This window comes from Electrophorus electricus, chromosome 14 (assembly GCF_013358815.1).
Source record: "Electrophorus electricus isolate fEleEle1 chromosome 14, fEleEle1.pri, whole genome shotgun sequence".
In the NCBI taxonomy this organism is placed as follows: Eukaryota; Metazoa; Chordata; class Actinopteri; order Gymnotiformes; family Gymnotidae; genus Electrophorus; species Electrophorus electricus.
In genome coordinates, this window is record NC_049548.1 from 12,901,805 (window position 1) to 12,928,203 (window position 26,399).

General features: G+C 38.5%; 3 protein-coding genes and 1 long non-coding RNA gene across 6 annotated transcripts; 3 read left to right on the top strand and 1 right to left on the bottom strand.

The window, feature by feature from the left end:
* Positions 1-280: 280 nt before the first annotated feature.
* Positions 281-4,978, top strand: LOC113581981. 3 transcript variants are annotated; one of them, XM_027017493.2, is made up of 4 exons: positions 281-415; positions 579-929; positions 3,020-3,147; positions 4,107-4,978. In XM_027017493.2, exons 1-4 carry the CDS (start codon positions 349-351, stop codon positions 4,161-4,163), a joined length of 603 nt encoding a protein of 200 aa, XP_026873294.1. In that variant the 5' UTR covers positions 281-348; the 3' UTR covers positions 4,164-4,978. The 3 variants fall into 3 exon arrangements, with proteins under 3 accessions (XP_026873294.1, XP_026873295.1, XP_026873296.1); XM_027017494.2 differs by having other exon boundaries at positions 579-854; XM_027017495.2 differs by having other exon boundaries at positions 599-929.
* Positions 4,979-5,635: 657 nt separating this feature from the next.
* On the top strand, positions 5,636-15,699 carry fdxr (ferredoxin reductase). The gene is given in 13 exon segments (XM_035533332.1): positions 5,636-6,349; positions 6,624-6,748; positions 8,206-8,301; positions 9,401-9,523; positions 9,639-9,752; positions 10,039-10,140; positions 10,410-10,517; positions 10,973-11,057; positions 13,400-13,483; positions 13,486-13,580; positions 14,615-14,786; positions 14,878-15,051; positions 15,424-15,699. Coding segments are annotated over 13 exon segments (1,491 nt in total). The 5' UTR covers positions 5,636-6,267; the 3' UTR covers positions 15,555-15,699.
* A 2,324-nt stretch (positions 15,700-18,023) lies between these two features.
* Positions 18,024-22,121, bottom strand: LOC118242401 (39S ribosomal protein L38, mitochondrial-like). The gene is given in 10 exon segments (XM_035533333.1): positions 18,024-18,218; positions 18,941-19,012; positions 19,015-19,076; positions 19,399-19,557; positions 19,683-19,728; positions 20,089-20,161; positions 20,297-20,499; positions 20,642-20,793; positions 21,663-21,837; positions 22,016-22,121. Coding segments are annotated over 10 exon segments (1,167 nt in total). The 5' UTR covers positions 22,104-22,121; the 3' UTR covers positions 18,024-18,081.
* A 69-nt stretch (positions 22,122-22,190) lies between these two features.
* Positions 22,191-24,250, top strand: LOC118242402. Its single transcript, XR_004776838.1, has 3 exons — positions 22,191-22,373; positions 22,943-23,124; positions 24,163-24,250. It is a non-coding gene; the product is annotated as an uncharacterized LOC118242402 (long non-coding RNA).
* The last annotated feature ends 2,149 nt before the right edge of the window (positions 24,251-26,399 follow it).

Consider the following 26,399-nt stretch of genomic DNA (forward strand, 5'->3'; position numbering starts at 1 on the left):
AACATTGAAACTGCTCCAATGTACACAAACTGTGTGGTGTTAAATAAAAAGCTACTTAATTCACAACTACAATTTGGGTTGTTTCTCACTATGTAAAGATTCACAGGGAACAGGCAAGGACATTTCATGCACTCGGCATTTCAGGGCTCACTGTCACCTCAAGCACTTATAAAAGGAAGGCAGGCAGCCGTGATCATCAGCAAGACCTGAAAAGGAAACTAGACTTCCTGTTATTACGAGATAAAGGAGGTGGGCTGTGAAATGACTTTTATGTGGCATCACCTACATGCGGATACAGCAGGGTACAGCATTTCAGCAGTTTTTGTTTGGTTCTGTTCCTGCAACAAGATGTTTAGAACTATTTTCTGTCTCTTCCTGGCTTTTTGCTGCAGTCCAACACATCTGACCAATACAGGTGGGCCACATGCAAAGTGTCTCCAACAATAATTTATACAGACACTTCACAGCTGACTAAGAATAACAGTATTTAGTTCCAGTCTGTGCAACAACAAGCGATTGGTTGTTTACTCCAGTGTAACTGTTATGTAGGTCGGTCTTTGTCTCCCTTTGCATCGCAGTGTCCTCTGGAATCTTTCAGATGCCATCAGCCATCACCCTCTTGCAGGTGAATTCCACAGCCGAGTTCCGCTGCGCTGCCACAGATGACGAGCCTTTTGGGCTGTACCTCAAACGCCGTTACGCTCTGAAGAGAGAGCTGCTCTACATGTCCCTTCCCAACTGCAAGAAGACCCTGCATGCCACCGTTGAGCATCGTCTGTCAATCACGGGCACCTGCTGCAACTTCATCCTGCGGTTGTCTCAGCTCCAGCCGCAGGACACTGATGGCTACATCTGTGAGTGGCTCTTCTACAACGGCGTGTTTCCACCCACTCACAAACAAGCCAACGAGACAGTCATCATTATTAGAGGTATAGTTTCACCAGACTTACCAAAAAACAGTAAATAAATAAAAACTCAGAGCTATTAATTCTGATATATAAAACCAATATATGTTTATATATATATATATATATATATATATATATATATATATATATATATATATATATATATATATGCCGATATTTTATAGATTTGATACATTTTTATAAATGTATTTATAATGTGGTTTATGGAATGTACAATGCTGTATAATGCCTGCCATAAACCTGTATAATTACTCATAGGTAGTTATATCTCCATGCATAACACTTTATGAAGTGAAACTATAACTTTATAGTCAGGTTTTATAAAGCATTATAACATTTGTTCATAAGAACATTGTTGTTGTACTATAACAGGTTCTGAATTTTATGTATTAGTTATAAGGCCTTATAATTTAGTTTCTCAAACCACCCTTGACCAATTATTTATAATAGTATATAACACATTTATATAATAGAGCATTATACTAGGCCACTACATGCTTTAAGTGTGTTTATGGCTTTCAAATTTTAAGGATATTCCATATCAATACATAACACTATACAGAGTTATAAGTGCTCATTACAGGCTTTAAATGAGGTGAAACAATCACATCTAAGTTGATTCAGAAATAGGACATACAGCTTAATGTTAATGTATATTTATCGTAAACATTATACAAGCATTTCTGCATGTAATATGGACAAAAATCTTTGAAATGCTAAATTAAATTGCACGTTTAGTCAATGTTATGAATGCAGTTATACGATATGCAGTTATACCTTAGCTATTTTCAGTTTACCCATTTAATTTTCACACAAAAAGTACACAAAGCTGTCTATTATCAGTAAATGTTTGACTCAAATATATGTTTGTTTGGGGTTTTTTTTTGTTTATTTGGTTTTTTTTAACATTTTCCATAGCTAAGAAAGATGATCAAATGTTTTATATACACCATATAGCCTACTCCTAGCTAGCTAGTTCAACAACATAACTTGTGTTGTATTAGAAAGCGGCAGCGCATGATGTTTACACTATGCCTTGAGAATTAGTTTAAAGTACATAAATTACATTACATAATAAGCCCAAGCTTATTATGTAAGAACCCCCAGGGAATTATTGTTATTATTTAAACATCTACTTTTTCCATATATAAACTTGTTTCACTAATTTTGAAGCACTTTGCTTGCACAGCTGATGAAGGACCTCTGTCTAAAACATCCTTTTTCTCTGGAAACTCTCTCTCTCTCTCTCTCTCTCTCTCTCTCTCTCTCTCTCTCTCTCTCTCTCTGTGCATGTCATAAATAGAGAGAACAGAACATTTCAGCAAATAAGCACTTCCTGTTTCTCTGTAACTCTTGTGTACTTCACTGTGAGTGTGTTATAATGCATTATACACAAGTTATAACTTGTGATATACAACTGAGATACATAAAGTTGTTCAGAACCTGTTATATGCACTACAGCAGTAATATGTAATATGTTCTTATTAGACAATTGCAATTGTTTATAAAACCTCACTTTATGAAGTTTTGTTGCTTATACTTTTGCTTTACAAGGCATTGTGCATATAGCAATAACATTTATTGAGTAATAATACAAGCTTATGGCAGGCATTATAAAGCATTATAAAAGTGTGAGTGTGTGTGTGTGTGTGTGTGTGTGTGTGTGTGTGTGTGTGTGTGTGTGTGTTATAACATATGTTATAAAACAGCCATGTACTATAGTAAAAATTGCAGGGAAGTACATATAAAACCTCTCTCTATCTCTCTCTCACTCACATATACACACACACACACACACACACACACACACACACACACACACACATACACACTTTTTTTTTTATATGCTTTAAAATATTTTTAGAATTGCCAGACAGATTATAATAAAAGATTATTTTGAGAGCTACTCTGACCTCTAGACCTTTAGTTTCAGGAAAGACATGATGTGTTCTAACAGGGACAGGAAGTGAGACTGGCTTTTTGCTGACTATTATATGAGTAAACACGACAGCCAAAAGTTTGTTTAAATGCACAATATTTGATATCTGTAGATGTGCATGTGAAACAAGTAAATTTGCTCTCTTTCTCAGATGGAAACCCGGAGGAACACTGCAATAAAGATCATTCAGCAGATCGCTGGTTCATCATGATCAGTATTGCAATGGGTGTTGCAACACTCATTATTTGCGCTTGTGCTATAGCCTGGAAAATCCGAAAGGTAACATAGCATAATGATTCAGGTCTAACTTTTTTCACAGTAAAGACCAACAAGCATTCCAACAAGACCAACAAGCATTAATTGTCATGTTAGCTCATAGGCCAGTACCTATGTATGTTAAATATAGTGTAAATAAAAGTCATGATGGCTTTTTGTTGTTAAAAATTATAAACAGTGGGAAATTAAACTGAGAAGAGAGGAGTTTTTCCCTCCTTAGTAGATAGCATCCAGGCTTTCAAAAGTGCTCTTCTGGACACTTGGATTTTTATATCTCCACCCTCAGGAAAGTACCTTGAATCTGAAAAATCACAATTAAAATGCTTTAAGCAGGCTTTCCAGTTTGGTCCTAAACAATTTAATTATGTTTTAATCATGATGGCAAAACTAAGAACTGCAAAAAGTTAATTCAAGCACAAATGATATTAGTCCCTGCTCTACCTACTTTTCAGTTAGCAAAAGAAAGCAGTCATCAGTAATGTAGCTTGATGACATGATATAAGCACTAATGTAGGTATGTCAGAGCAGTTCTATATTTATCTGGAATACTTTTTATTTAGAGGCACAGAACCATTTCTGTAAACCATGGCAGCAGAATTTTGGCAATCACAAACTACAGGGTTTGTTTTGGCCTGAGCATATAAAGACAAAATAGACACTGTTGTTCTGCTGATATGGAGAGTAGGGAGTTTCAGTTTATACTTGTATATCGCTGAAATGAAAGTAAAAAGCCACTTGAATGTCTTCACTCTTTGGATCATTCCATTTTTGCCACTGCAAGCAGCATTGCCCTCCTCTACTCAGATCACTATCAAGTCTGAGAGAAACATTATGTTATGATGCTCACGAGATTGTTAAGATTTAGATTATGAAATAACTGAGTCATTTCATGCTTAGGATTTATTGACTCCAGTGTTGTGTTGGTTTGTGTAATCTGTATTTTTTACTCTCATGTGTTTCAGATGAATTCTCTGCATTATTCAACTTCTGAGGTCCAACATGTGCATCACAGATCCTAATGCTCTCGTCACAGAGGAAAACACTACAATTCCCATGGCACTCTCTCTTAGCAACATACTCTACGTCTTCATAGTACACTCATTTGAGAATATATCTGGGCTACCTTAAATCTTGCCACAGGAGACAGATTAAAGAAAAGGCTTCATCTTAGTTTACTTCTTTCGTTGCTGTTCTTCTTTTATCCTGTAGTGTTTTCTTTCCCTTTCTACTGATTCTATGTTATTTATTTCCAAAAATGTATTTATTTACATGTATATGGTCTTGTGAATACTGCAATGGTGACACAGGACACTGTCACCAGTATCCAATAATACTTTTCCAGAGGCCATCTGGTAATGGAGTACTAGGTTGAGAAAGCATACAAAGCATATCTATTGTGGTTATTTTCCAATGTGACATATTTGAATGTTCTCATGTCCTGCTCAAGCACAGTTCTTTCATATATTTCTGCTTTCTTCTTCTTCTTATACTTATTTTCTATTCCCCTTTTAATTCTTGTTGTTACGTGATGCAGTTTCTTCTTTGACTAAATCTAAACTTTCGTTTTTTGCAGTATAGTTAAAATGTGTGTAAGTTTGTCTTTCAATCGCTACAGCTGGCTAAGCACTAGGAGAGTGAAATCAAAAATGTTATTTGTGTTCTAAATGCTCATAAATTGGAATTAGAGATCATAGTGTGTCCTAGTTTATTTCTTGGTATTTTCTCTTTTGGAATAAAAGTACTTTTGAGGTTAACTACCTGTGAGGGAAAATGCTTAATGCTTGCATAAAGGAGGAAATAAGGAATATGTGACCTTTGCCCTCATCTCGACCAGTTTGCAAGAAAGGCGAATAGAGAAGTGATGGAGTATGACAGTTATCACTTAACTGTTGCTGGGCAGGGGTGCAGGGAGTAACAACTCCTTTTTTAGCAGAAAAGAAGATGAAAATAAAAGCATGTATCTCAATGTATCTTAACCATGTATTTGAAACAGCAGCTTTAAATTTGTTAATATTACTTGCATTGGAAAAGCAACATCTGATCAGCTGTTTAACATCGGTATTGTACTGTACGTAAGTGGCATTTTTTCAATGTGATATAAGACATAAACATTTATTATTAACACATATATCACATAACACATCTTAGGCCTTTATCACTGTGCCATGTCTCTGCAATAGTCTATATCGTTGTGCCATTGTAATAAATGAAGGTATGTTAATAAACAATGACTAAAAAGGTCACTACTGTATTTTGCTTGTGTGTTTGTTTTATAGGGGGAAAAAAATCTCTTAATGACATATTTTGCGGACCACCGAAAAGAAAATTCAGTGAACTGATAACACTTTGATAAAGTATCTCGTGTTCGTCCTTCTAAATGTGATAAGAAGACGAGGCCATTCTTGAAATAAAGCATGGACCTTCAGCCAAGGTAAAAGAGGAACGTTTTTATCAACACCCTCGTTCACTACGGATCGTTTTAAAGGGCGGACGACATTTCTTGCAAAAGTTGTTGCAAGTTGCTACATTTTAACTCAGTTTACCCGAGTGTCTGTAACGTTGTTTAGAAGGACTGCATATAAAGTTCACGGATTTATACTTTTGATTTCGCTAGCTAAATTAATTGTTGCTATTTTACAAAAAAATCATGTTAGTGTACCTATCTAGCTAGCTAGCTATAGCTTGTGTAAAACTATTGTGATGTGTGACCGAAAGCGTTTTAGGTAGCCTCCTGTCTAATTACGTATTTGAGCTTTTTTGTGATCTAGAAATGACTAAAACACATCCTATACAGTTTTTCCGCATATATACTGCATACCTACAACAAAAGCAACCTTAGATGGATTTGCAAGATTAAAGCAATAGGCCCGACCATAATTAAATGTAATTCAAATTGTGATTTAACGGACAGCGTTAACGGTTCAAATCTTTTGCTATGTAAACTGACTAGTTAACCTAACTGAGTAAATACGGGACCATCTTTATATAGCTCTGGGTAAATAGAGGACCACCAGTCGTAGGAAGGTAACACAAATCGAGGATCAAAGCTCATTTGGTAGCTAAGGGGCATACAGTTCAAAAGTGGAAATATTCAGTTCAAGTCAAATCCCTGGATGTGTGAATATGAGAAATCTGAAGGGATGCACTGTGATCATGCAGCATATGTTGTATGCATCCAAATGGCTTGGGATTCTTCCGTCATCCGGTAAGTTTGTTAGTTTTATTTGAAATGGTAACATTGCAAATAAAGAACACGCTTCGTTCGAGTGGTTTTCTGTGACTATTTGCTGATATGTATTATCTAAACGATTGTAAAAGGGACATATTTTACGACTTTCAGTCAGAATTCAATCGTCCCGTAGCATAAGTGTTCAAAGTACACATGCTGATTTTTTAATACATTTGAGGGTACTTTTAAAGTTATTTTTAATATGCAAAGAACGTTTGGTGTTAGAAGAATTTTCTTTTTACTCTTTCAGGTAGTTGCTCTTGCTCTGTTTCCTTGCTCGTACGGAAGCTGTCCTCGGTGTCTGGAGCCGCTCCAAAAGTTTGCATAGTGGGAGGTGGCCCGGCCGGCTTTTACACAGCACAACAACTCCTGAAGGTTATCTTGCTTTTCTGTTACTCATTACATCATTTTGTGGACTTTATGAGAGGCTGGAAATTGTCCGAGCGTTATCGTATTGTGAACAAGTGTGGTTTCATGTCGAAGAAAGTGAGGGCTATTCAGATGTTTTCAGACGCCATAAATTGCTGTGTTTAAAAGGACTTGGATGCGGTACTATATTAACTATCTGAAAATGTAGTGTGCTGTGGAAAACACTTGTCATATTTTCAAGCCTGTAATGTACCACATAACCAGTAGCCGAATAAAATGGCAAACGAATTACATCAGCTCTGGCTGCCTCTTTACATTACAAATGTAAGAAAACCTTTCCATTTATTTCTAGCTATGTTTACTACGTATTTATCAGTTTACTTCAAACAGGTTAGTCTGGCTAACTTAAACGTTGCCAGCTAATGTTGTCTACCTTATCCAATGGATTAGCTGTTGCATGAGCACCTCATATTCTTTTGAGTTTCAGCAGTATGGAAAACTCACTATAGTTCATAGCGGCATTATTAAATTGCAAATACTTAAGAGATAAGTGAGGAATATGTAATTTTAATATTGGAGCATAGTACTCGATTTCAGACACAACTTTATTGTTTGGGTTTTATTTGGTTTGATTAGGTCAAGACAGTATGACACTATGTCACCACAGAGAAGGATTCAAGAAGTGAGATTTATGGCTTTCATTCTTTCATGTCCCAGCTCATGTTGCATTGCATACTGTTGTAGTCAAGGTTGACACCCTCTTCAGTGATGAAATTCATGCATCCAGATGGCATTAAAAGTACTACAGGATGAGCAATTTTATAGTTTGTTATATTTTCTACAAAACTATTTTGTGCCTTGGTGCTTTTAATACGTTGAGCACAATAAATTTAAGGGGGACCCTTTAATAGTTACTAAGAGTTTTATATTAAGAGAATGGCTCTGTTCATGAGATCCTAATATACACCAACTTTTAAAGCATTATTAAAGGCTTAGGTCTGATTTAACATACAGTTTAGTTGTAAAACTGAGAGGAAGCTTTTTCCCATGATATGTTCCCCAGCTTTTTTTCCTTTACCTCTGATCTGCGTGCATTCATTTGAAGCCGTGTTTAGATTTGGAACTGGAACTGGAGATGGAAGAGAGGAGCCAACTTAGTTTTATGGTGTGCACTAACATTACATAACTACAACACTGCAGTTCACCTATATGTTGGATCAGTTTGTCTTCAGTGAATGTGCTACTGTGGATTTTGTAAACTTTGGGGTTTTGCATTTACTTTCAGTCACTTGAAGGTAAATGTGGCTTTTGCCTTTACTGAGGAAATCATGCCTTATTGCTAATCACCTGAGAGGGGTCAATGCAGATTTTACTTGGTACAGAATCAGTGCACATACTTTGTTTCATTAGACAGTAAATATTATGTGTGCATAGTGTGAGTAAATGCATGTAATTTGCCTCAGGCCCGGCATGACATAGTTGTGGACATCTACGAGCGGCTGCCTGTGCCGTTTGGGCTGGTGCGTTTTGGAGTGGCTCCAGATCACCCGGAGGTTAAGGTTAGTTTTTGTTTATTTGGATAGAAGCTCGTGAGAAACCAAATATAATTTGGTTGAGTAGCACAAATGCAGTGCAATAATAAACAGTATTACCAAAATCAGTGCTTTGTAAAATGAAATGTGTGGTGTAGTAGAGTCATGTGGTGGAGTTACAGCTGCAGAACAACACCTTTTTATGCCACCAGCTTCTTTTCATCCTACAGTGGGGGTTTTACTACAGGTCTCAGATCAGTAAATGCTCGGTATTGCTCAGTATTGTGTTTGAACAGCTCTACTGCCTATAGCATGAAGGAAAGTAACAAATTCTTACAGATCAGGTAGTAATAATGTGTACATGTTAAATATCAGTCTGTTATGCTGATTGCTTGCTTTATCAAATGATTAAACAGCTCTGTACATTCTCTATTTTTGCCATACCAGTTTGCACCCATCATTTAGCTATCTCTGTACAATCCTGACCTCTCATTTGCAGATTTGCTTGTTTTATCAAATTATTCAATACTGGATTAGCATAGGGGAGCACAGTGCAAGAAAGGTCCATACAGCCCACCACCCTTCTGGTAGTGAATAGTAAACATGCTAGTAAAAGTAAAAGTGTTTGGGTTTTGTTTTTGTTTTTTTTCTATAACAAACTGTGTAAATCCCCTAATATACTTGATACACCTGGAATAATACTGTGATCTGTTCAGTAAGGTGCAAAAGGAGAAGGACAGGTTTTGGAATTTTCTGTGCTTTTATAATCCATTGTTTCACATGAAGATGAGTGGGTGTGTTGCCTCTACTACTAGTACTACTACTACTCAGGAATGCTTTCATAGAGATCTGGGATTTTCCAGACAAGCCCAATTTTTGGGGAGGGGAAAAATGTAAATTATAGCATGCCAGAAAAATATCTAGTGGAAATCCCTGCTCCATTCCGTCTTTCAAAATGCATTGCTGACCTCCAAATATGGCCTTTCTTTCAGGATATCAGATTTTCAGAATATCCTCTCTCAGGAGCCCTGACCTTTGCCCTTGAGAGCAAGGCCAGGAGTCACAGACACCAATGTATCTGATATATCTGCTGAGGTGTTTTGTTTTTTTTTTACTTCTTTTCTAGAACGTCATTAACACCTTTACACAGACAGCCCACAGTGAGCGCTTCTATTTCCATGGCAACGTGAATGTGGGGATGGATATCAGTGTTGAGGAGCTGAAGGAAGCCTATCATGCTGTGGTGCTTGTGAGCAGCTGTTTCACATGTTCATTCATCCACTCATACATCCTCTCATTCTATTCATCACATTCAGTTTTAACTGTTTTACAACTGAATACCACACTTGCTCTTGTTTGGACAGAGTTACGGTGCAGAAGGGAATCGCTCTTTGGCAGTTTCAGGGGAAGATTTGATTGGTGTGTTCTCAGCCAGAGACTTTGTGGGATGGTACAATGGACACCCCAGTAACAAGGAGGTAACACACAGCTTTCATTGCAATGAATGCATCTCAAACCCTGAGTTGGTGCTAAACCTGTAATGCAGTTTAAATAAATTTAGTTCAAATACTTTTTCTTCATTTTTTTTCTTCCTTATTCACTTGTCCTAACAATCAGGTAATTCTCAGGGCAAAGGACCTTCCAGGCTACAACTGAGTGCATATACAGAGGTATCCTGGAGCCCCAGAGAGCCTGTTCCCTCCACAGAAGCTAGTCCAGACTCCTTGCCTGAATTTTTCCCAATCCTGTTTTTCTCACACACAGCTCCACCCAGATCTAAACTGTGAGACAGTGGTGATTTTGGGACAGGGCAATGTGGCACTGGACATAGCCAGAGTCCTGCTGTCTCCACTGGACATGCTGAAGGTCACTATACTACTAATTCATATCATTAAGCAGATAGTGGTGTTTGTTGCTTTGTTTTTCATTTTCACTTGATACAAATGGTTACAAAAGCCATGAATCTACTGACAGATTAATAGAGTGTAGGAGTTCTCTCTTAAGTATGACGTTCATAAACCTTGTTCAAACTTCCTCTCCTGTATTTTTCTTGTTCCACGGCTGCATAATGCATTAAAGTCTCATTACCATATGATACAATATGATCTATTGAAGCTCATCTCCTTTCCCTACAGAAGACAGATATTACCCAACGTGCACTGCAGACTCTTGCAGCCAGTCGCGTCCGCAGGGTTTTAATGGTGGGACGAAGGGGGCCTCTGCAAATTGCAGGCACCATTAAGGTATAACATCTTTCTCTCTGTCTCATTCTTTGTTTCAGGTAGTTTTCTCTCATTTTGTGTTTCTCTTGATCTTTCTTTTTCTTCCATCACTCTCCCCACATCTGGGTCTGGGTCTTGCGTGCTCCTTCTCTCTCTACTGCATATCGATTCTGTTTAAGCAAAGACCTGAGCACTCTTTCACGTGCTTCCCAGACTAGTTTTCCTATGTTGACACAGCATCATTATATTGAAGAAGCCCAAATAGTATTGAGCTTTTATGTCCACTCCGTGTGTGTTTGTAAAGCAGCAATAATGCAGAAGAACCAGTTTATGGGAGTTAGAATGTTTTTTACTTAGTCTCTTGTGTAATCTTTGTTATGGTTAAAACATCATGTTTCATTGAAACATTGCGTAAGAGTAATGTGAAATTCTAACTTTATGCTGTCATGTTTTAAGCATTAACTTTTCCTCACTAGGAGGTGCGAGAGATGATTAACCTGCCTGGTACCAAAGCTGATCTGCTTCCTGTTGACTATGACGGCATAGCTGAGGCTCTGAACGGTAGGAATGTTGAACACAAAAGACCATCCCCTTTTTGATTAAAGTTTAATTAATGATTAATAAAATAAGATAATAAATACTCAGAATAATTGATGCATATAGTAAGCATGTCAGCTACACAGCTTCCACAGCTAGTGTGTAAAAAGTCTAATCGTTAAAATACTGGAGTTTAAAGTAACATGAAGACTAGCATGAAAGTTCAGTGTCACTGTAATAAATAATGTTTTCTGACTGGTTTGAATTAGGCAGCTGAATAGCATCTTAAAATAAGCACACTTCCAATTCATGGACTTTTTTGTGCGTGCGTGCTTTTTGCTGATTTAAAAGACAAACCCATTCTCCATGTTACCTTCTCATTACAACTGGAATTAGTTGCCCTGGCCCCTTGCACTTCAATTCAGGAATGTTTTGGGGCTGCATTTTGTGTGTTTGCCAAGAGTTTATGATTAATGTTGGAAATGGTTAAAGAATGAAGTGCTTTAGATCCAGTGCATTGTATACCAGCAGCAAATCATATTGCCAGCAGCAAAACATATTTCTGGGTCATTTGTTTTGAAGGATGTTCTGTTGGTTGTTGAAGAACTTTTATTATTGTTATTTCAACAAATCGTAAGGTAAATGGGGCATTTGTCGGGGATAAAATACCTTTTATATAAGAAAATGGCAAAAAATATTTAATAAAATGGTGATTATGGCTAATAACAACAAACTAGCTGGACCTATTTTCTGCTCAATTGCAAAAAGATAATGAAAACAGATCATGTATCAATAACCCATAAGGATCACAATGATAACAATTTATATCTGTGCTTGCGACTGTGTTTGAATATGATGGGTTAGCAGAAGTCTGTTTTCATGTAATCTGCAGCTATGTTGCCAAAAGTATTCGCTTACCTACCCAAATCATTGATTTCAGGTGTTCCAATCACTTCCATGGCCATTGTGTATTAATCCAAGCACCTAGGCAGACTGCTTCTACAGACATTAGTGAAAGAATGGGTCGCTCTCAGGAGCTCAGTGAATTCCAGCATGGTACCGTGATCGGATGCCACCTGTGCAACAAGTCCAGTCGTGAAATTTCCTCACTACTAAATATTCCACAGTCAACTGTCAGTGGTATTATAACAAAGTGGAAGTGATTGGGAACGACAGCAACTCGGCCACGAAGTGGTAGGCATGTAAAATGACAGAGCAAGTTTAGTGCATGCTGAGGCACATAGTGCGCAGAGGTTGACAACTTTCTGCAGAGTCAGTCGCTACAGACCGCCAAACTTCATGTGGCCTTCAGAGTAGCTCAAGAATAGTGTGTAGAGAACTTCATGGAATGGGTTACCATGGCCGAGCAGCTGCATCCACGTCTTGCATCACCAAAGCAATGCAAAGTATCGGATGCAGTGGTGTAAAGCACGCTGCCACTGGACTCTAGAGCAGTGGAGACGTGTTCTCTGGAGTGACAAGTCATGCTTCTCCATCTGGCAATCCGATGGACAAGTCTGGGTTTGGCGGTTGCCAGTAGAACAGTACTTATCGGACTGTATTGTGCTAAGTGTAAAGTTTGGAGGAGGGGAGATTATGGTATGGGGTTGCTTTTTGGGAATGGTCAAACATTCCCAAAAACACCCAAATCTTGTGGGAATTCTTCCCAGAAAAGTTGAAGCTGTTACAGCTGTAAATGGTGGGCTGACATCAAATACTTGGCACACTAAATAAAAAACAAAAACCCCTCTGTGAAACACCAGCATTACGAAGTATTGTGCAACAAGACTTCCTGTAGTACATCCTCCTGTTGAGCATAATGCCATATTACCTTCATTTTTTTAATAGTCTGTCTATCTAATAATAATGTCAGTTTTTATGACTTAAGCTTGGCAGCAACTGTAGAAAAAAATTCTTGAAACAGGCGAGGTCAAATATGAACGTGATCTTTTTTTATTCTTTGCTCTTTCAATGGACATAGAATAATAACCAGGAATAAAATGTCTTTGGCTTGGGCCAAAATACAAGACTGAATGAGAATCACAATTTCTCAAAGATCTAAGTAAAAGCCAAATAAAAAGGAATTACCTAGGTCACTGTCTATGGAATCTATGTAGGTATCTATGGGATTGGTTTGGACTATAGTAGTTTTGGTAAGATTCAAAGTTGGGGAAGCTGAGATGTTTCATTAAGTTAGACAAATGGAAACAAGCTCCAAATAAACTTCACAATCTGAAGCATCAGACAGTGCAGATTCAGTTATCTTTGAATATATACCAGTTTCCTGGTATTATATATCCAACAGAATACAGTGGTCATTAATTGTGGTTTACTTTCTTTGTGGGTGCATGTGTTTATATGTATAGACCTCCCAAGGCCAAGGAAAAGGTTGACAGAGCTCATGATAAAAACATTGAAAATGGAGGATGGTGGACAGGAAGTAAGCAAGCAATGGGGATCCGTTTCCTACGAAGTCCTGTGAAGGTGCTCCCAGGGGCTGATGGGAAAAGAGTTGCAGGAATTCGTTTGGCTGTTAAGAAGCTTGAGGTAAAAACTCTTGCATAGGAGAGTTAAATTGAACTAAAACGGATGCTTAAAAAAGCTACCCCTTTGATATTTATTGATATTGGATTTTATATATGAAGTAATGAATCATTGCCTATGGCAGCTGATGGCACAGTGGTACAGAGGAAAGTCTTTCTAGTCAGTCAAAATAGCCAAAATATGAACAAATCTTGTTGCATGATTAAGGAATTCATGCAAGAATTGCATGAATACCCCAGAAGTTTCTTCAGTGATTACACTGGAGTCCAAATGTGCACTACCAAAAACTAAAGCATTTGATACTGGAAATGTTTTTCACTATTTCCGTCTTGAAAAAATAATAGATTTGTCTCAGTCTTAAACATTGTAATAGGTATTAGCTGAGTCAAACTGTGTGTTGGTTTTAGATGTTTGAGCCTTGTTTGTTTTGTTGTAAAAACAAACGGGTGCTGTCTAGCAGGCATGTTTCCCTCACAATGATTTTTGATCAGTGAGATGCTGATGCTGATGCTCAGATTCCAGTGTGAGCAAAACGTTCCTCTAGTTGCACTTCTGATTTATCTTTATATTATGTGGCCTAGTAGCACATTGATGCACCGGTTCCTGTTGGCTAGGAAGTCACGCTGAGCTAAGATGGATAAAGTCACATTTGCATTCAGCTCAAGGCAAACCTAAATGATTCCAGTTACTATGAAATCCCTGAACTATGTAAAAAATTGATAGAAAGGAGTGAATTAAGTAGACAAAGTCTATTGTTTTGTTTTGTTTTTTTCCCCTTCGAGCTGTATCTTCCGTTTTAGGTGACAATACTGGGGTCAATGAACCTGACAGGAGGAGCAGAATAATACTCTGTCAGTTTCAAAGTTTAAGCGTGGCTATTTACAAGCTGTGAGTAGACAGCTTAGACAGCCTCTCTCTGAAAAAGAACATGTTTGCTTTGTGAGGCACACAATTCTCTTAAATATCTATCAAGATGATTTTGAAGTGTATGATCTGGGCTTGCTGGATGAAGGGCTTTCTCCTGTGTCTTTTCACAGGGCTCAGGGGAGGGGGCTCAGGCAATACCCACAGGCCATACAGAGGACCTGGAGTGTGGGATGGTTATCTGCAGTATTGGCTACAAGAGTCTACCTATCGACCCAGCCGTGCCCTTTGACCCACGCAGAGCCATAGTGCAGAACAACTTGGGCAGAGTGCAGGGTACAGCGGGTAAGAGGAACAGAAAGTGTTGCTGTGTCTTTGTAAATGGTGTGTGTTTGTGTATACATCTGTTTTCCATGGGTTCTTGATGTGTGTACAGGGCTGTACTGCAGTGGCTGGTTAAAGCGTGGTCCAACTGGTGTGATTGCCACCACTATGAATGACAGTTTTGATACAGCAAGAATTATACTGAATGACCTGGAGGCAGGAACACTGGACATGTCCATCCACAAACCTGGTGCTCAAGATATAACAGCCTTACTGAAGGCACGAGGTAAAACACTCATACACTAACAGGTATACATGAATGAATAAAAGTGCAAAAAGACACACACAAACATACATATAAATAATGGTACAACTACACACATGCACACAACAGTACTTAATAAACTGAATTTTTACAATCCACTGAGAACCATAGCAAGAGAGGTGACGTGGAAGAGAGTAATAGCCTAGAGAGACTCCTTTTTTTCAATCTGAACAAAGAGATGTTCCTCGAGAGAGAGTGTGAGAGAGAGAGTGAGAGAGAGAGAGAGAGAGAGAGAGAGAGAGAAGTCAAAATTCCAGTAAAGTACACAAGGTTTAGTCAAATCAGACATGTCTGTTCATTTGCTGATGTATCTCTGTGTATTTGTATTCCCAGGAGTGAGAGAAGTATCCTTCTCTGAGTGGGAGAAAATAAACTCTGAGGAGGTGCGGAGGGGAGAAGCTTTGGGAAAGCCCAGGGAGAAGCTTCTCGATGTGGAAGAGATGCTAGCAGTAGCCTGGTCCTGATCATGCCTTCAAGAATCCTGCAAGAATCCTTGAAGGCTGAACTACAGGGCATTTGAGGCACATAACCACAAGTCAGATTAGGAGCATGTCCATGTCTTACACCGACTCCCAGTATTAGTCCTGGGGATTGACTACCATGCCCTTTCCCTCTTCCTTAAGTGCTTTATTCAGTGCCTGAAAAAACTCGAGTAAAAATATTAACGTGCAGAACAAGGTGGATCTACAGGACCCCCTCCAAGTCTACAGGACTGGCCTTATGAACTACTCATCAGGTTATCAGTCCTGTGTCAACAATCTGACATGTACACCAACATTATATGTTGATAAACATTTAAAAGACCAGTGTAAGACAAACCAGTTAATAGTAAAATCCATTACACTTTCAAGAGCACATTGTCAAATAGCCTCTGTAAGCTTAATTCGTCTGACTGTCAAGGCTTCCCACAAAATTTTAAAATTGTCTAGTTTTTTTAAGTCATCCTGTGGTTTGCACATCTGTGAAGCAAGGTCCTTATTTATCACAGGAATGGTCACCCTCAAAGCTAAAGACCAGTTCAGTGTTTTCTCTGCCTTTACACGTTGACAGAATAAACTGGTCACAACTGATTATATATATATATATTCATATATATATTTCTTACCAAAATTCTTATCAAAATTGTGTGTGATGATATTATGATATTAATATTGAGTTACTTTAGGTTGAATCAGGTGTTGCAAACCGACATGTGTGCACAGGATCACCACGTAAGCACCAAAACTGTAACCTTTTCCAACACGTCTTTTTTTCAGCAGTGGCAATTTTTATATATATATATATATATATATATATATATATATATATATATATATATATATATATATATATATATATATATATATATATATATATATATATGAATAAATATAAAAAACCATATATATATATATATAAGTCATTTAACACATGATGATATTTCCTTACATTCAGCTAGGATGTTGATTGAACACTGGGAAAGAGCATATGAGACAATTAAGAAATGTTTAATACAAAATGTTTAATACATTCAGAAATATTACAGTGGACAAGAATTCACATTTTGAATACCCAGAGGCTAAGAACTAAAGCCTATGAGATGAATAATGGGTGGTCACAGCATTGGGTACAGAGGTGTGGCATTCTCTTTAGTAAGCATTACAATACTCACCTGATGAAATCTTAGCCAGTGAGAAGCGAGCCTGTTTCCATTGTTTAAGTGGCTGTGTGAACAGGGTTCTCCGGCTCACAGAAGAAAAAGTTTGTATAAGAAAGTGAAGGTTTATGAAAGGTTAGTTAAAGATAATTGCATGACACTGTGAGGAACAGAAAATAAAAATTCAAGAAGGATTAAGTTGTTTCGGCATTTGTCTGGACTGCTGTTCCTCATTTCCAGCACCAACAAGAGAACTGAAAATCCCAAAAATAAAGCAGTTGGCTTCCGTCACACCCTTTCGGGCTTGTCTAAAATGATAAAATGACAGGTCTTTTTTCTTGGTGTGTTTGTTTTTAACCATTGGGATTCATCTTGTGAACAAAAGTGGATTGAATATGTATCAGCCCTTTAATATGATTGGTGAGGTTAGTGCTTGTAAAAGGTTACAGTTTGCCAAAGAACACATTGACTGTCATGTCTTGGCATATTCATAAATGATTGCCATGGTGCTTACGTGGTGATCCTGTGCACACATGTCGGTTTGTTATTTTCCTGAAGATTTTGGGGTATTTCCAGTTTGTATGTAGCCAGGGCATCCAAAGTTAATATCCTGTGAATGTTTTTACTCAAACACCTGATTCAACCTCAAGTAACTCAATATCATAATATTCATCAGGGTGATCTGTGGTAAGAAACACTTAAAAGATTAATTTCCATCTACACACATCTATCCTAAATTACACCCCCCACACACACAATTTTGATAATAACAGAAGTCTGTGACATAAGTGGCTGTGTAACACAATCTGGCTCCTCTGTGCGTGTAAATTATTGAAAGAGCTTGATAGGGAGTGAGATGATTAGCTGAACACGATGAAGGTCGATGCATGACTAGGAAAAAAAACAAGTGTATGTGTCATTACACTTGTACCGTTGATGCAAAATAACCTGTTCATTAATTATAGAAATGGCTTCTCTCCCCACATCACACGATGGATCACATTCATGTTCTCCCCCCCCCCACCCCACCCCCAATCAGAAGTCTAAGAAAAGTTAAGAGTAAAATCAAGTTGGACCAAATGACCTAAAATAAGTTTTTGCTTTATAGAGCAACAAGACATGCAGGAAAAAAAAACAGTATTCTTCTGAAGCGTAGATCAAGCCTTTAACGCTATGCATGCACGCGAGAGATAGCTGTCGTGTTTGCTTAGGTTTTTGCAGAGATTGTAAACCTTCACATCTAATTACCACATAGTTGCTGTATGTATCTGCATTATGAAATCACATACACTGAGAATTTCACTGGATCAGATTTATATTTACAACAAAACATTTTTACAAATGTGTGTTCATGTTTAGTAAATGCCATAGGTATGTTCTTTTCCTCCCCTGTAGCGATCCAAATATCTGAGTGGCTGTCCGTGAGGGTATTTTTTCTGCGGTGGGTGGTACACAGGAGGTCTATCATATTCAAACACTGGCTCCCTCATATCTGTAGATGTAAAAACACATCATTACTGTGGGCTCCAATTTCTAGCCTGGACATCTTGGAAAGAACTTATTTCACTATGTCATAAATCTGTGCGAACATCTAACAACTGCAACAGTGCAGGGAGGCCAATATTACGCACACTTGTTCAGGGAGACACTAAACATTCATTTTTGGCACCTTTAATTTTATTTTTCTATTCCGGTCATATGACGGTTACTTGGTTACGAGATATGAAAAACTATTGAGCAAAGCTCATCTCTATAGCAAGGATTGTGAATCCAGACTAAGCAAGCACAAGTGGGTGTGCTCTTACTTGATTCGAACATAAATCTGTAGCGATTGCAAGTTTTAAAATATTGTTAATACATGTCTCACATTTCCCAACAAAAGATACTAATTTTGGCTTAATGCAAGACAGGCATTAACAAGCATAAAATTATTTTGTACTGATATCACTGCCTCTTAGGTTAAAAGAATGGTAAACATTTTGTGCTTGTCTGACACTGACCAGGACTGTTGAAAAATACTGGCATATTTGCAATATAAAATCCATTAGCAGAGGCAAAGATTTTTAAATGATCAGTGTGAAAAACCGAACCAAGCTAATCGTTTTCAAATATTAGACTGGCAAGTCTAAGTCTATCAGCATTAGATGACAGACAGCTGTGTGTGTGTGGTGTTTACGTGTGTGTGCAAGCTACTGTGCTTATTTTGTGACTTACTGAACCGTGTGAGAAAGGCGTCACTGACAGAGCTGTCCCACTGGCTCTGAAAGAAAACCAGTCCAGCAGGGTGATCAGGTCTTCATGTTTCCTGTAGAATTCCAGTGTCTTAAAGCTTCGCTTCTTTAGACTGTAACTATAACACACGCCCCCCCCACACACACAAACCAATGCTGAGGACATTTTCAACTGCAAATACTTTTGATACAAGATATACATGATGGATTCAACACAATTATTTTGTAGAAACACTACAGGGGTTGTGCATAACAGTTCAAATAAGATCATATATTACAAAATATGATTGACATAAAACTCAATGCAGACAGCTCTATATAGCTGTCTATTTAATATTCCTGAAATTGCATATAAATTCAACACAGTAATGACACAAAAGCAGCATTAACAGAGGAGCTTTATAAGGAGGCCAATTTAGTGCACTGGCTTTATTAGCTCACCAGGGAGAAGGCAGGAGATCACTGCTGAAGTCAACAAGTACTTCCTGCTTAAACAGGAGGAAGATGTATCTGTGGTAACCAGTTCCCTTGGTGGGAAATGGTGCAATGTATTGACACACTTCCTGTCCAGAATGTACCGCATTTCCTGGAATATTTCCTCTGTGAAAATAAAAACATTTATCTACATCACTGGTAAAGAACACTCGATATGTAGTAATATGCAGAACAATTCTCAAATAGACAACCTTTGCTATGTGAAAAGCTATTCCAGTTTGAATACTCACACTAGCCAATGAACATATTCTTGCTCACTATCCTGTAAATGCTCATCTGAGAAAACATGGACATTTTAGTCAATTAAATACCCATTAAAACTCAGGACAATGTTTCCATTTGTTAAAACTTTCTCCAAAGCTCTTATATTACCATCTTGTGGTGTACTTTGAAACTGACAAGGACTGTCTACATAATTTGTCCAGATTAGAATATGGGGGAAAACCCTGACCAAACAGGCAGTTATCACTTTCTCAAAACTTTCATTTTAAACTAACACAGACAGTAGGAGAAAACAACTGAGATCACTCCCTGATATACATTAAATAACAGTTCAAAAATCTGCTTTTTGAGCAGTACCAAAACAACTTTGAACCTTTGACCTTCTGTCTTTAATTCCAGGTATTTTATTGGTACCTGGGCTTGTCAGGAGCAATGTCCAGAGAGAATTCTCTTCTGCCTCAAAGCTTACGTGAGGTGCTAATGATGCCTGAAACATGATTACAAAGTCAGTGGTGGTGTGGGTGAAAGCTTATTCACTGAATTCCAAACAGCACCTGTGACAAGATGATGATTATCATAGATGAAGTAACTGAGTATCTCAGATTACCAGAGATTATCGTACCTGACTAGGTGATAAATGGTTGCCATAATGCACCATGGCACTACTGTCATCTCCATATGCCACCCTCAGCATGACTCTTGGCACAAAGTAAGCCATGGGGAAAAGATCCTGGTAGATTCCGTAGTGTTCTGCCAGCCTCCGAATGTGATGTGGCCCGTTTGTTTTCTCCCATGCTGCCTTCACTCTGTCCAAGGGAATGCGAACTAGAATGGGAAGGGTGAGGGGTGGAATCCAAGGTCACGATGTGCATGCAGGTGAATGTAAAAAAACCTGATTTATATAATAGCATTATGCATATTGTAGCAGGCTCAGATGAAACTGTGGGACAATGGAAGCATGACATACAGGTGCGCAGGCGGGTAGCCCTCTCCAGGTCGGAGTTGTTTTTGTTTTGCTTCGTCACCCTTATCCTCTCTTTAACTTCCACTTTTCTGGAAGGCCGACAGTGAGGCAGCCCGATGTTCACTGGCTCAAAATCTGCCTCATCCTTAAGACCTGTACACATTTACAGCATTTAGCAGATGCTCTTATCCAGAGCGACTTACAAAAGTGCTTTGTCATTTACTCATAGAATATATCCTAGTACAGTACAGTAGGTTAGAATCAAACATACCAATAAACTAGAATACAGGGATGAATGCTGATACCTAGAAGTGCAAAATACATAAGGTCCATCTTAAACAATGATAAGTGTTATAATCAATAAGTGCTAGAGTTTGTTAAAGAACATAAACTAATACCCTACAGCATGTAATAATTTAGTCAGTCAATATGGGAGCAGTGTCAGTTGTCCTTGAAATATTCTGCAAATAGACTGCATTTGAAGACTAAAAGGGACTCTGCTGTCCGGACAGAAAGTGGGAGTTCATTCCACCATCTTGGAGCCAGGACAGAAAATAGCCTTAATGCTTGTCGTCCATGAGACCTGAAGCAAGGCATTTCAAGCCGAGCCGTACTTGAGGTTCGAAGTACGGAACGGGCTTTGACCATTGACCTCATGTATGAAGGGGCTGGTCCATTTTTGGCTTTGCAGGCAAGCATCAAGGTTTTAAGTCTGATGCGTGCAGCTACAGGGAGCCAATGAAGGGAGCGCAGCAGTGGAGTAATGTGTGAACTTCGGAAGACTGAAAACCAGTCGTGCTGCTGCATTCTGGACAAGTTGTACACATGCAGTTCTTATTATGAGGTACACTAACTGTGACTGAATTCACACACTACATGCAGAACTGCCTATGCAGTTAGTGAATGAGTAAGCGAGCAGACCATTTTAGATCAAGTCTTTATGCTACATTCACGTCCAGGACGTCAAGGCCGAGCCTTTATATACCAATATAGATGTCGCATGTACCATGGTCATGTTCTGTATCTGTATTTCCTGTACGTCTTCCACCAAACCTCTTTATTATTAGTCTTCTCTGCCACTCGGATATAAAGTGTGTAGCTGCGATAATTCTCCAGTGACTCCAGGTTGTCCAAGTCTATGCCTGCGTTGGGCATTGGACCCAGAGGTGCAGCCCGTCGACATAATACACCTAAATGTGCTGGAATAAAAAAAAATGCCATTAAGAAGTTAATGTCAGCTACTTCTTGGACAGACTAGCTAATCACTGGACATGCATATGTGAAGTTTGAGATATCGAAGCTTCGTAGATTAAATCACAGACAAAGCAAAGGTGAACTGAGACCACAAAAACGTAAATAAATAAATAAATCGCTTGCCTTCTGTTTTAAAAAGCCTTGCAGTGGTTTTGACCCTCAAAGCTGTCCCGATACGCAACACGCGTCTCACCACCCTGCCTAAAGCCATTTTGGAATACAAAAAAGAGTGACGTGAGTACGTGTGCGTGCTTGTGCTTGGAGTGTCACAGCTGCTTCCGCAGTACACGTAAACACATATACGTATGCTATTTGTGACGTAAACACATATACGTATGCTATTTGTGACGTAAACACACACGTAAAATATTTATGCTTGAAACGTCACAGCTACTCCCGCTGTACACTGTGAAGTTCTGCTTAAGAGGAATTCGAATAGCTTTCGGATAGGTTACATCACATCATCTTTCAGCAGAGCGTGGTAAGTAAGTTATACGTTATTATCGCGGGAACATGTCAAATGCTGAGCTGAGATGTTTCATTAAGTTAGACAAATGGAAAACAAGCTCCAAATAAACCTCACAATCTGAAGCATCAGACAGTGCAGATTCAGTTATCTTTGGAAGGTGAAAGAGACTTTTTATAGCAAAAGGTGTATTCTGTAGGAAGTTGTGGATGTGACAAAAGGAGATAAGACTGCATCCACAGCATGGCTTGTTAGTATCATTCACTATATTACACTATAAACGACGATACAGTTGTACTGTATCAGTGATTGTATAAAGTGAAATGTCATCAGAGTATGAGAGGCATGTTACACAAGAGTAGACTGGCAGGCTGAGGTTAATTGTCTGGGATTCACCTAGGGCAAGAGCATGATTGTGGTTTTCAGAGCTTCCTGTGTGCATATGCACACATGCCCCGTTTCAACTGATCTCACATGTATGTATATCAGGTTCAAAAGTTTCCTGGTATTATATATCCAACAGAATACAGTGGTCATTAATTGTGGTTTACTTTCTTTGTGGGTGCATGTGTTTATATGTATAGACCTCCCAAGGCCAAGGAAAAGGTTGACAGAGCTCATGATAAAAACATTGAAAATGGAGGATGGTGGACAGGAAGTAAGCAAGCAATGGGGATTCCGTTTCCTACGAAGTCCTGTGAAGGTGCTCCCAGGGGCTGATGGGAAAAGAGTTGCAGGAATTCGTTTGGCTGTTAACAAGCTTGAGGTAAAAACTCTTGCATAGGAGAGTTAAATTGAACTAAAACGGATGCTTAAAAAAGCTACCCCTTTGATATTTATTGATATTGGATTTTATATATGAAGTAATGAATCATTGCCTATGGCAGCTGATGGCACAGTGGTACAGAGGAAAGTCTTTCTAGTCAGTCAAAATAGCCAAAATATGAACAAATCTTGTTGCATGATTTAAGGAATTCATGCAAGAATTGCATGAATACCCCAGAAGTTTCTTCAGTGATTACACTGGAGTCCAAATGTGCACTACCAAAAACTAAAGCATTTGATACTGGAAATGTTTTTCACTATTTCCGTCTTGAAAAAATAATAGATTTGTCTCAGTCTTAAACATTGTAATAGGTATTAGCTGAGTCAAACTGTGTGTTGGTTTTAGATGTTTGAGCCTTGTTTGTTTTGTTGTAAAAACAAACGGGTGCTGTCTAGCAGGCATGTTTCCCTCACAATGATTTTTGATCAGTGAGATGCTGATGCTGATGCTCAGAGTCCAGTGTGAGCAAAACGTTCCTCTAGTTGCACTTCTGATTTTATCTTTATATTATGTGGCCTAGTAGCACATTGATGCACTGGTTCCTGTTGGCTAGGAAGTCACGCTGAGCTAAGATGGATAAAGTCACATTTGCATTCAGCTCAAGGCAAACCTAAATGATTCCAGGTACTATGAAAATCCCTGTAACTATGTAAAAAATTGATAGAAAGGAGTGAATTAAAGTAGACAAAGTCTATTGTTTTGTTTTGTTTTTTCCCCTTCGAGCTGTATCTTCCGTTTTAGGTGACAATACTGGGGTCAATGAACCTGACAGGAGGAGCAGAATAATACTCTGTCAGTTTCAAAGTTTAAGCGTGGCTATTTACAAGCTGTGAGTAGACAGCTTAGACAGCCTCTCTCTGAAAAAGAACATGTTTGCTTTGTGAGGCACACAATTCTCTTAAATATCTATCAAGATGATTTTGAAGTGTATGATCTGGGCTTGCTGGATGAAGGGCTTTCTCCTGTGTCTTTTCACAGGGCTCAGGGGAGGGGGCTCAGGCAATACCCACAGGCCATACAGAGGACCTGGAGTGTGGGATGGTTATCTGCAGTATTGGCTACAAGAGTCTACCTATCGACCCAGCCTTACTGAAGGCACGAGGTAAAACACTCATACACTAACAGGTATACATGAATGAATAAAAGTGCAAAAAGACACACACAAACATACATATAAATAATGTATGCTATTGTGTAAAAAAAGCTAGTGTGTAAAAAGTCTAATCGTTAAAATACTGGAGTTTAAAGTAACATGAAGACTAGCATGAAAGTTCAGTGTCACTGTAATAAATAATGTTTTCTGACTGGTTTGAATTAGGCAGCTGAATAGCATTTTAAAATAAGCACACTTCCAATTCATGGACTTTCAAAAAGTTATTTTTTGTGCGTGCGTGCTTTTTGCTGATTTAAAAGACAAACCCATTCTCCATGTTACCTTCTCATTACAACTGGAATTAGTTGCCCTGGCCCCTTGCACTTCAATTCAGGAATGTTTTGGGGCTGCATTTTGTGTGTTTGCCAAGAGTTTATGATTAATGTTGGAAATGGTTAAAGAATGAAGTGCTTTAGATCCAGTGCATTGTATACCAGCAGCAAATCATATTGCCAGCAGCAAAACATATTTCTGGGTCATTTGTTTTGAAGGATGTTCTGTTGGTTGTTGAAGAACTTTTATTATTGTTATTTCAACAAATCGTAAGGTAAATGGGGCATTTGTCGGGGATAAAATCCCTTTTATATAAGAAAATGGCAAAAATATTTAATAAAATGGTGATTATGGCTAATAACAACAAACTAGCTGGACCTATTTTCTGCTCAATTGCAAAAAGATAATGAAAACAGATCATGTATCAATAACCCATAAGGATCACAATGATAACAATTTATATCTGTGCTTGCGACTGTGTTTGAATATGATGGGTTAGCAGAAGTCTGTTTTCATGTAATCTGCAGCTATGTTGCCAAAAGTATTCGCTTACCTACCCAAATCATTGATTTCAGGTGTTCCAATCACTTCCATGGCCATTGGTGTATTAATCCAAGCACCTAGGCAGACTGCTTCTACAGACATTTGTGAAAGAATGGGTTGCTCTCAGGAGCTCAGTGAATTCCAGCATGGTACCGTGATAGGATGCCACCTGTGCAACAAGTCCAGTCGTGAAATTTCCTCGCTACTAAATATTCCTCAGCCAACTGTCAGTGGTATTATAACAAAGTGGAAGTGATTGGGAAAAACAGCAACTCGGCCATAAAGTGGTAGGCATGTAAAATGACAGAGCAAGTTTAGTGCATGCTGAGGCACATAGTGCGCAGAGGTTGCCAACTTTCTGCAGAGTCAGTCGCTACAGACCGCCAAACTTCATGTGGCCTTCAGAGTAGCTCAAGAATAGTGTGTAGAGAACTTCATGGAATGGGTTACCATGGCCGAGCAGCTGCATCCACGTCTTGCATCACCAAACGCAATGCAAAGTATCGGATGCAGTGGTGTAAAGCACGCTGCCACTGGACTCTAGAGCAGTGGAGACGTGTTCTCTGGAGTGACAAGTCATGCTTCTCCATCTGGCAATCCGATGGACAAGTCTGGGTTTGGCGGTTGCCAGTAGAACAGTACTTATCGGACTGTATTGTGCTAAGTGTAAAGTTTGGAGGAGGGGAGATTATGGTATGGGGTTGCTTTTTGGGAATGGTCAAACATTCCCAAAAACACCCAAATCTTGTGGGAATTCTTCCCAGAAAAGTTGAAGCTGTTACAGCTGTAAATGGTGGGCTGACATCAAATACTTGGCACACTAAATAAAAAACAAAAACCCCTCTGTGAAACACCAGCATTACGAAGTATTGTGCAACAAGACTTCCTGTAGTACATCCTCCATGTTGAGCATAATGCCATATTACCTTCATTTTTTTAATAGTCTGTCTTATCTAATAATAATGTCAGTTTTTATGACTTAAGCTTGGCAGCAACTGTAGAAAAAAATTCTTGAAACAGGCGAGGTCAAATATGAACGTGATCTTTTTTTATTCTTTGCTCTTTCAATGGACATAGAATAATAACCAGGAAATAAAATGTCTTTGGCTTGGGCCAAAATACAAGACTGAATGAGAATCACAATTTCTCAAAGATCTAAGTAAAAGCCAAATAAAAAGGAATTACCTAGGTCACTGTCTATGGAATCTATGTAGGTATCTATGGGATTGGTTTGACTATAGTAGTT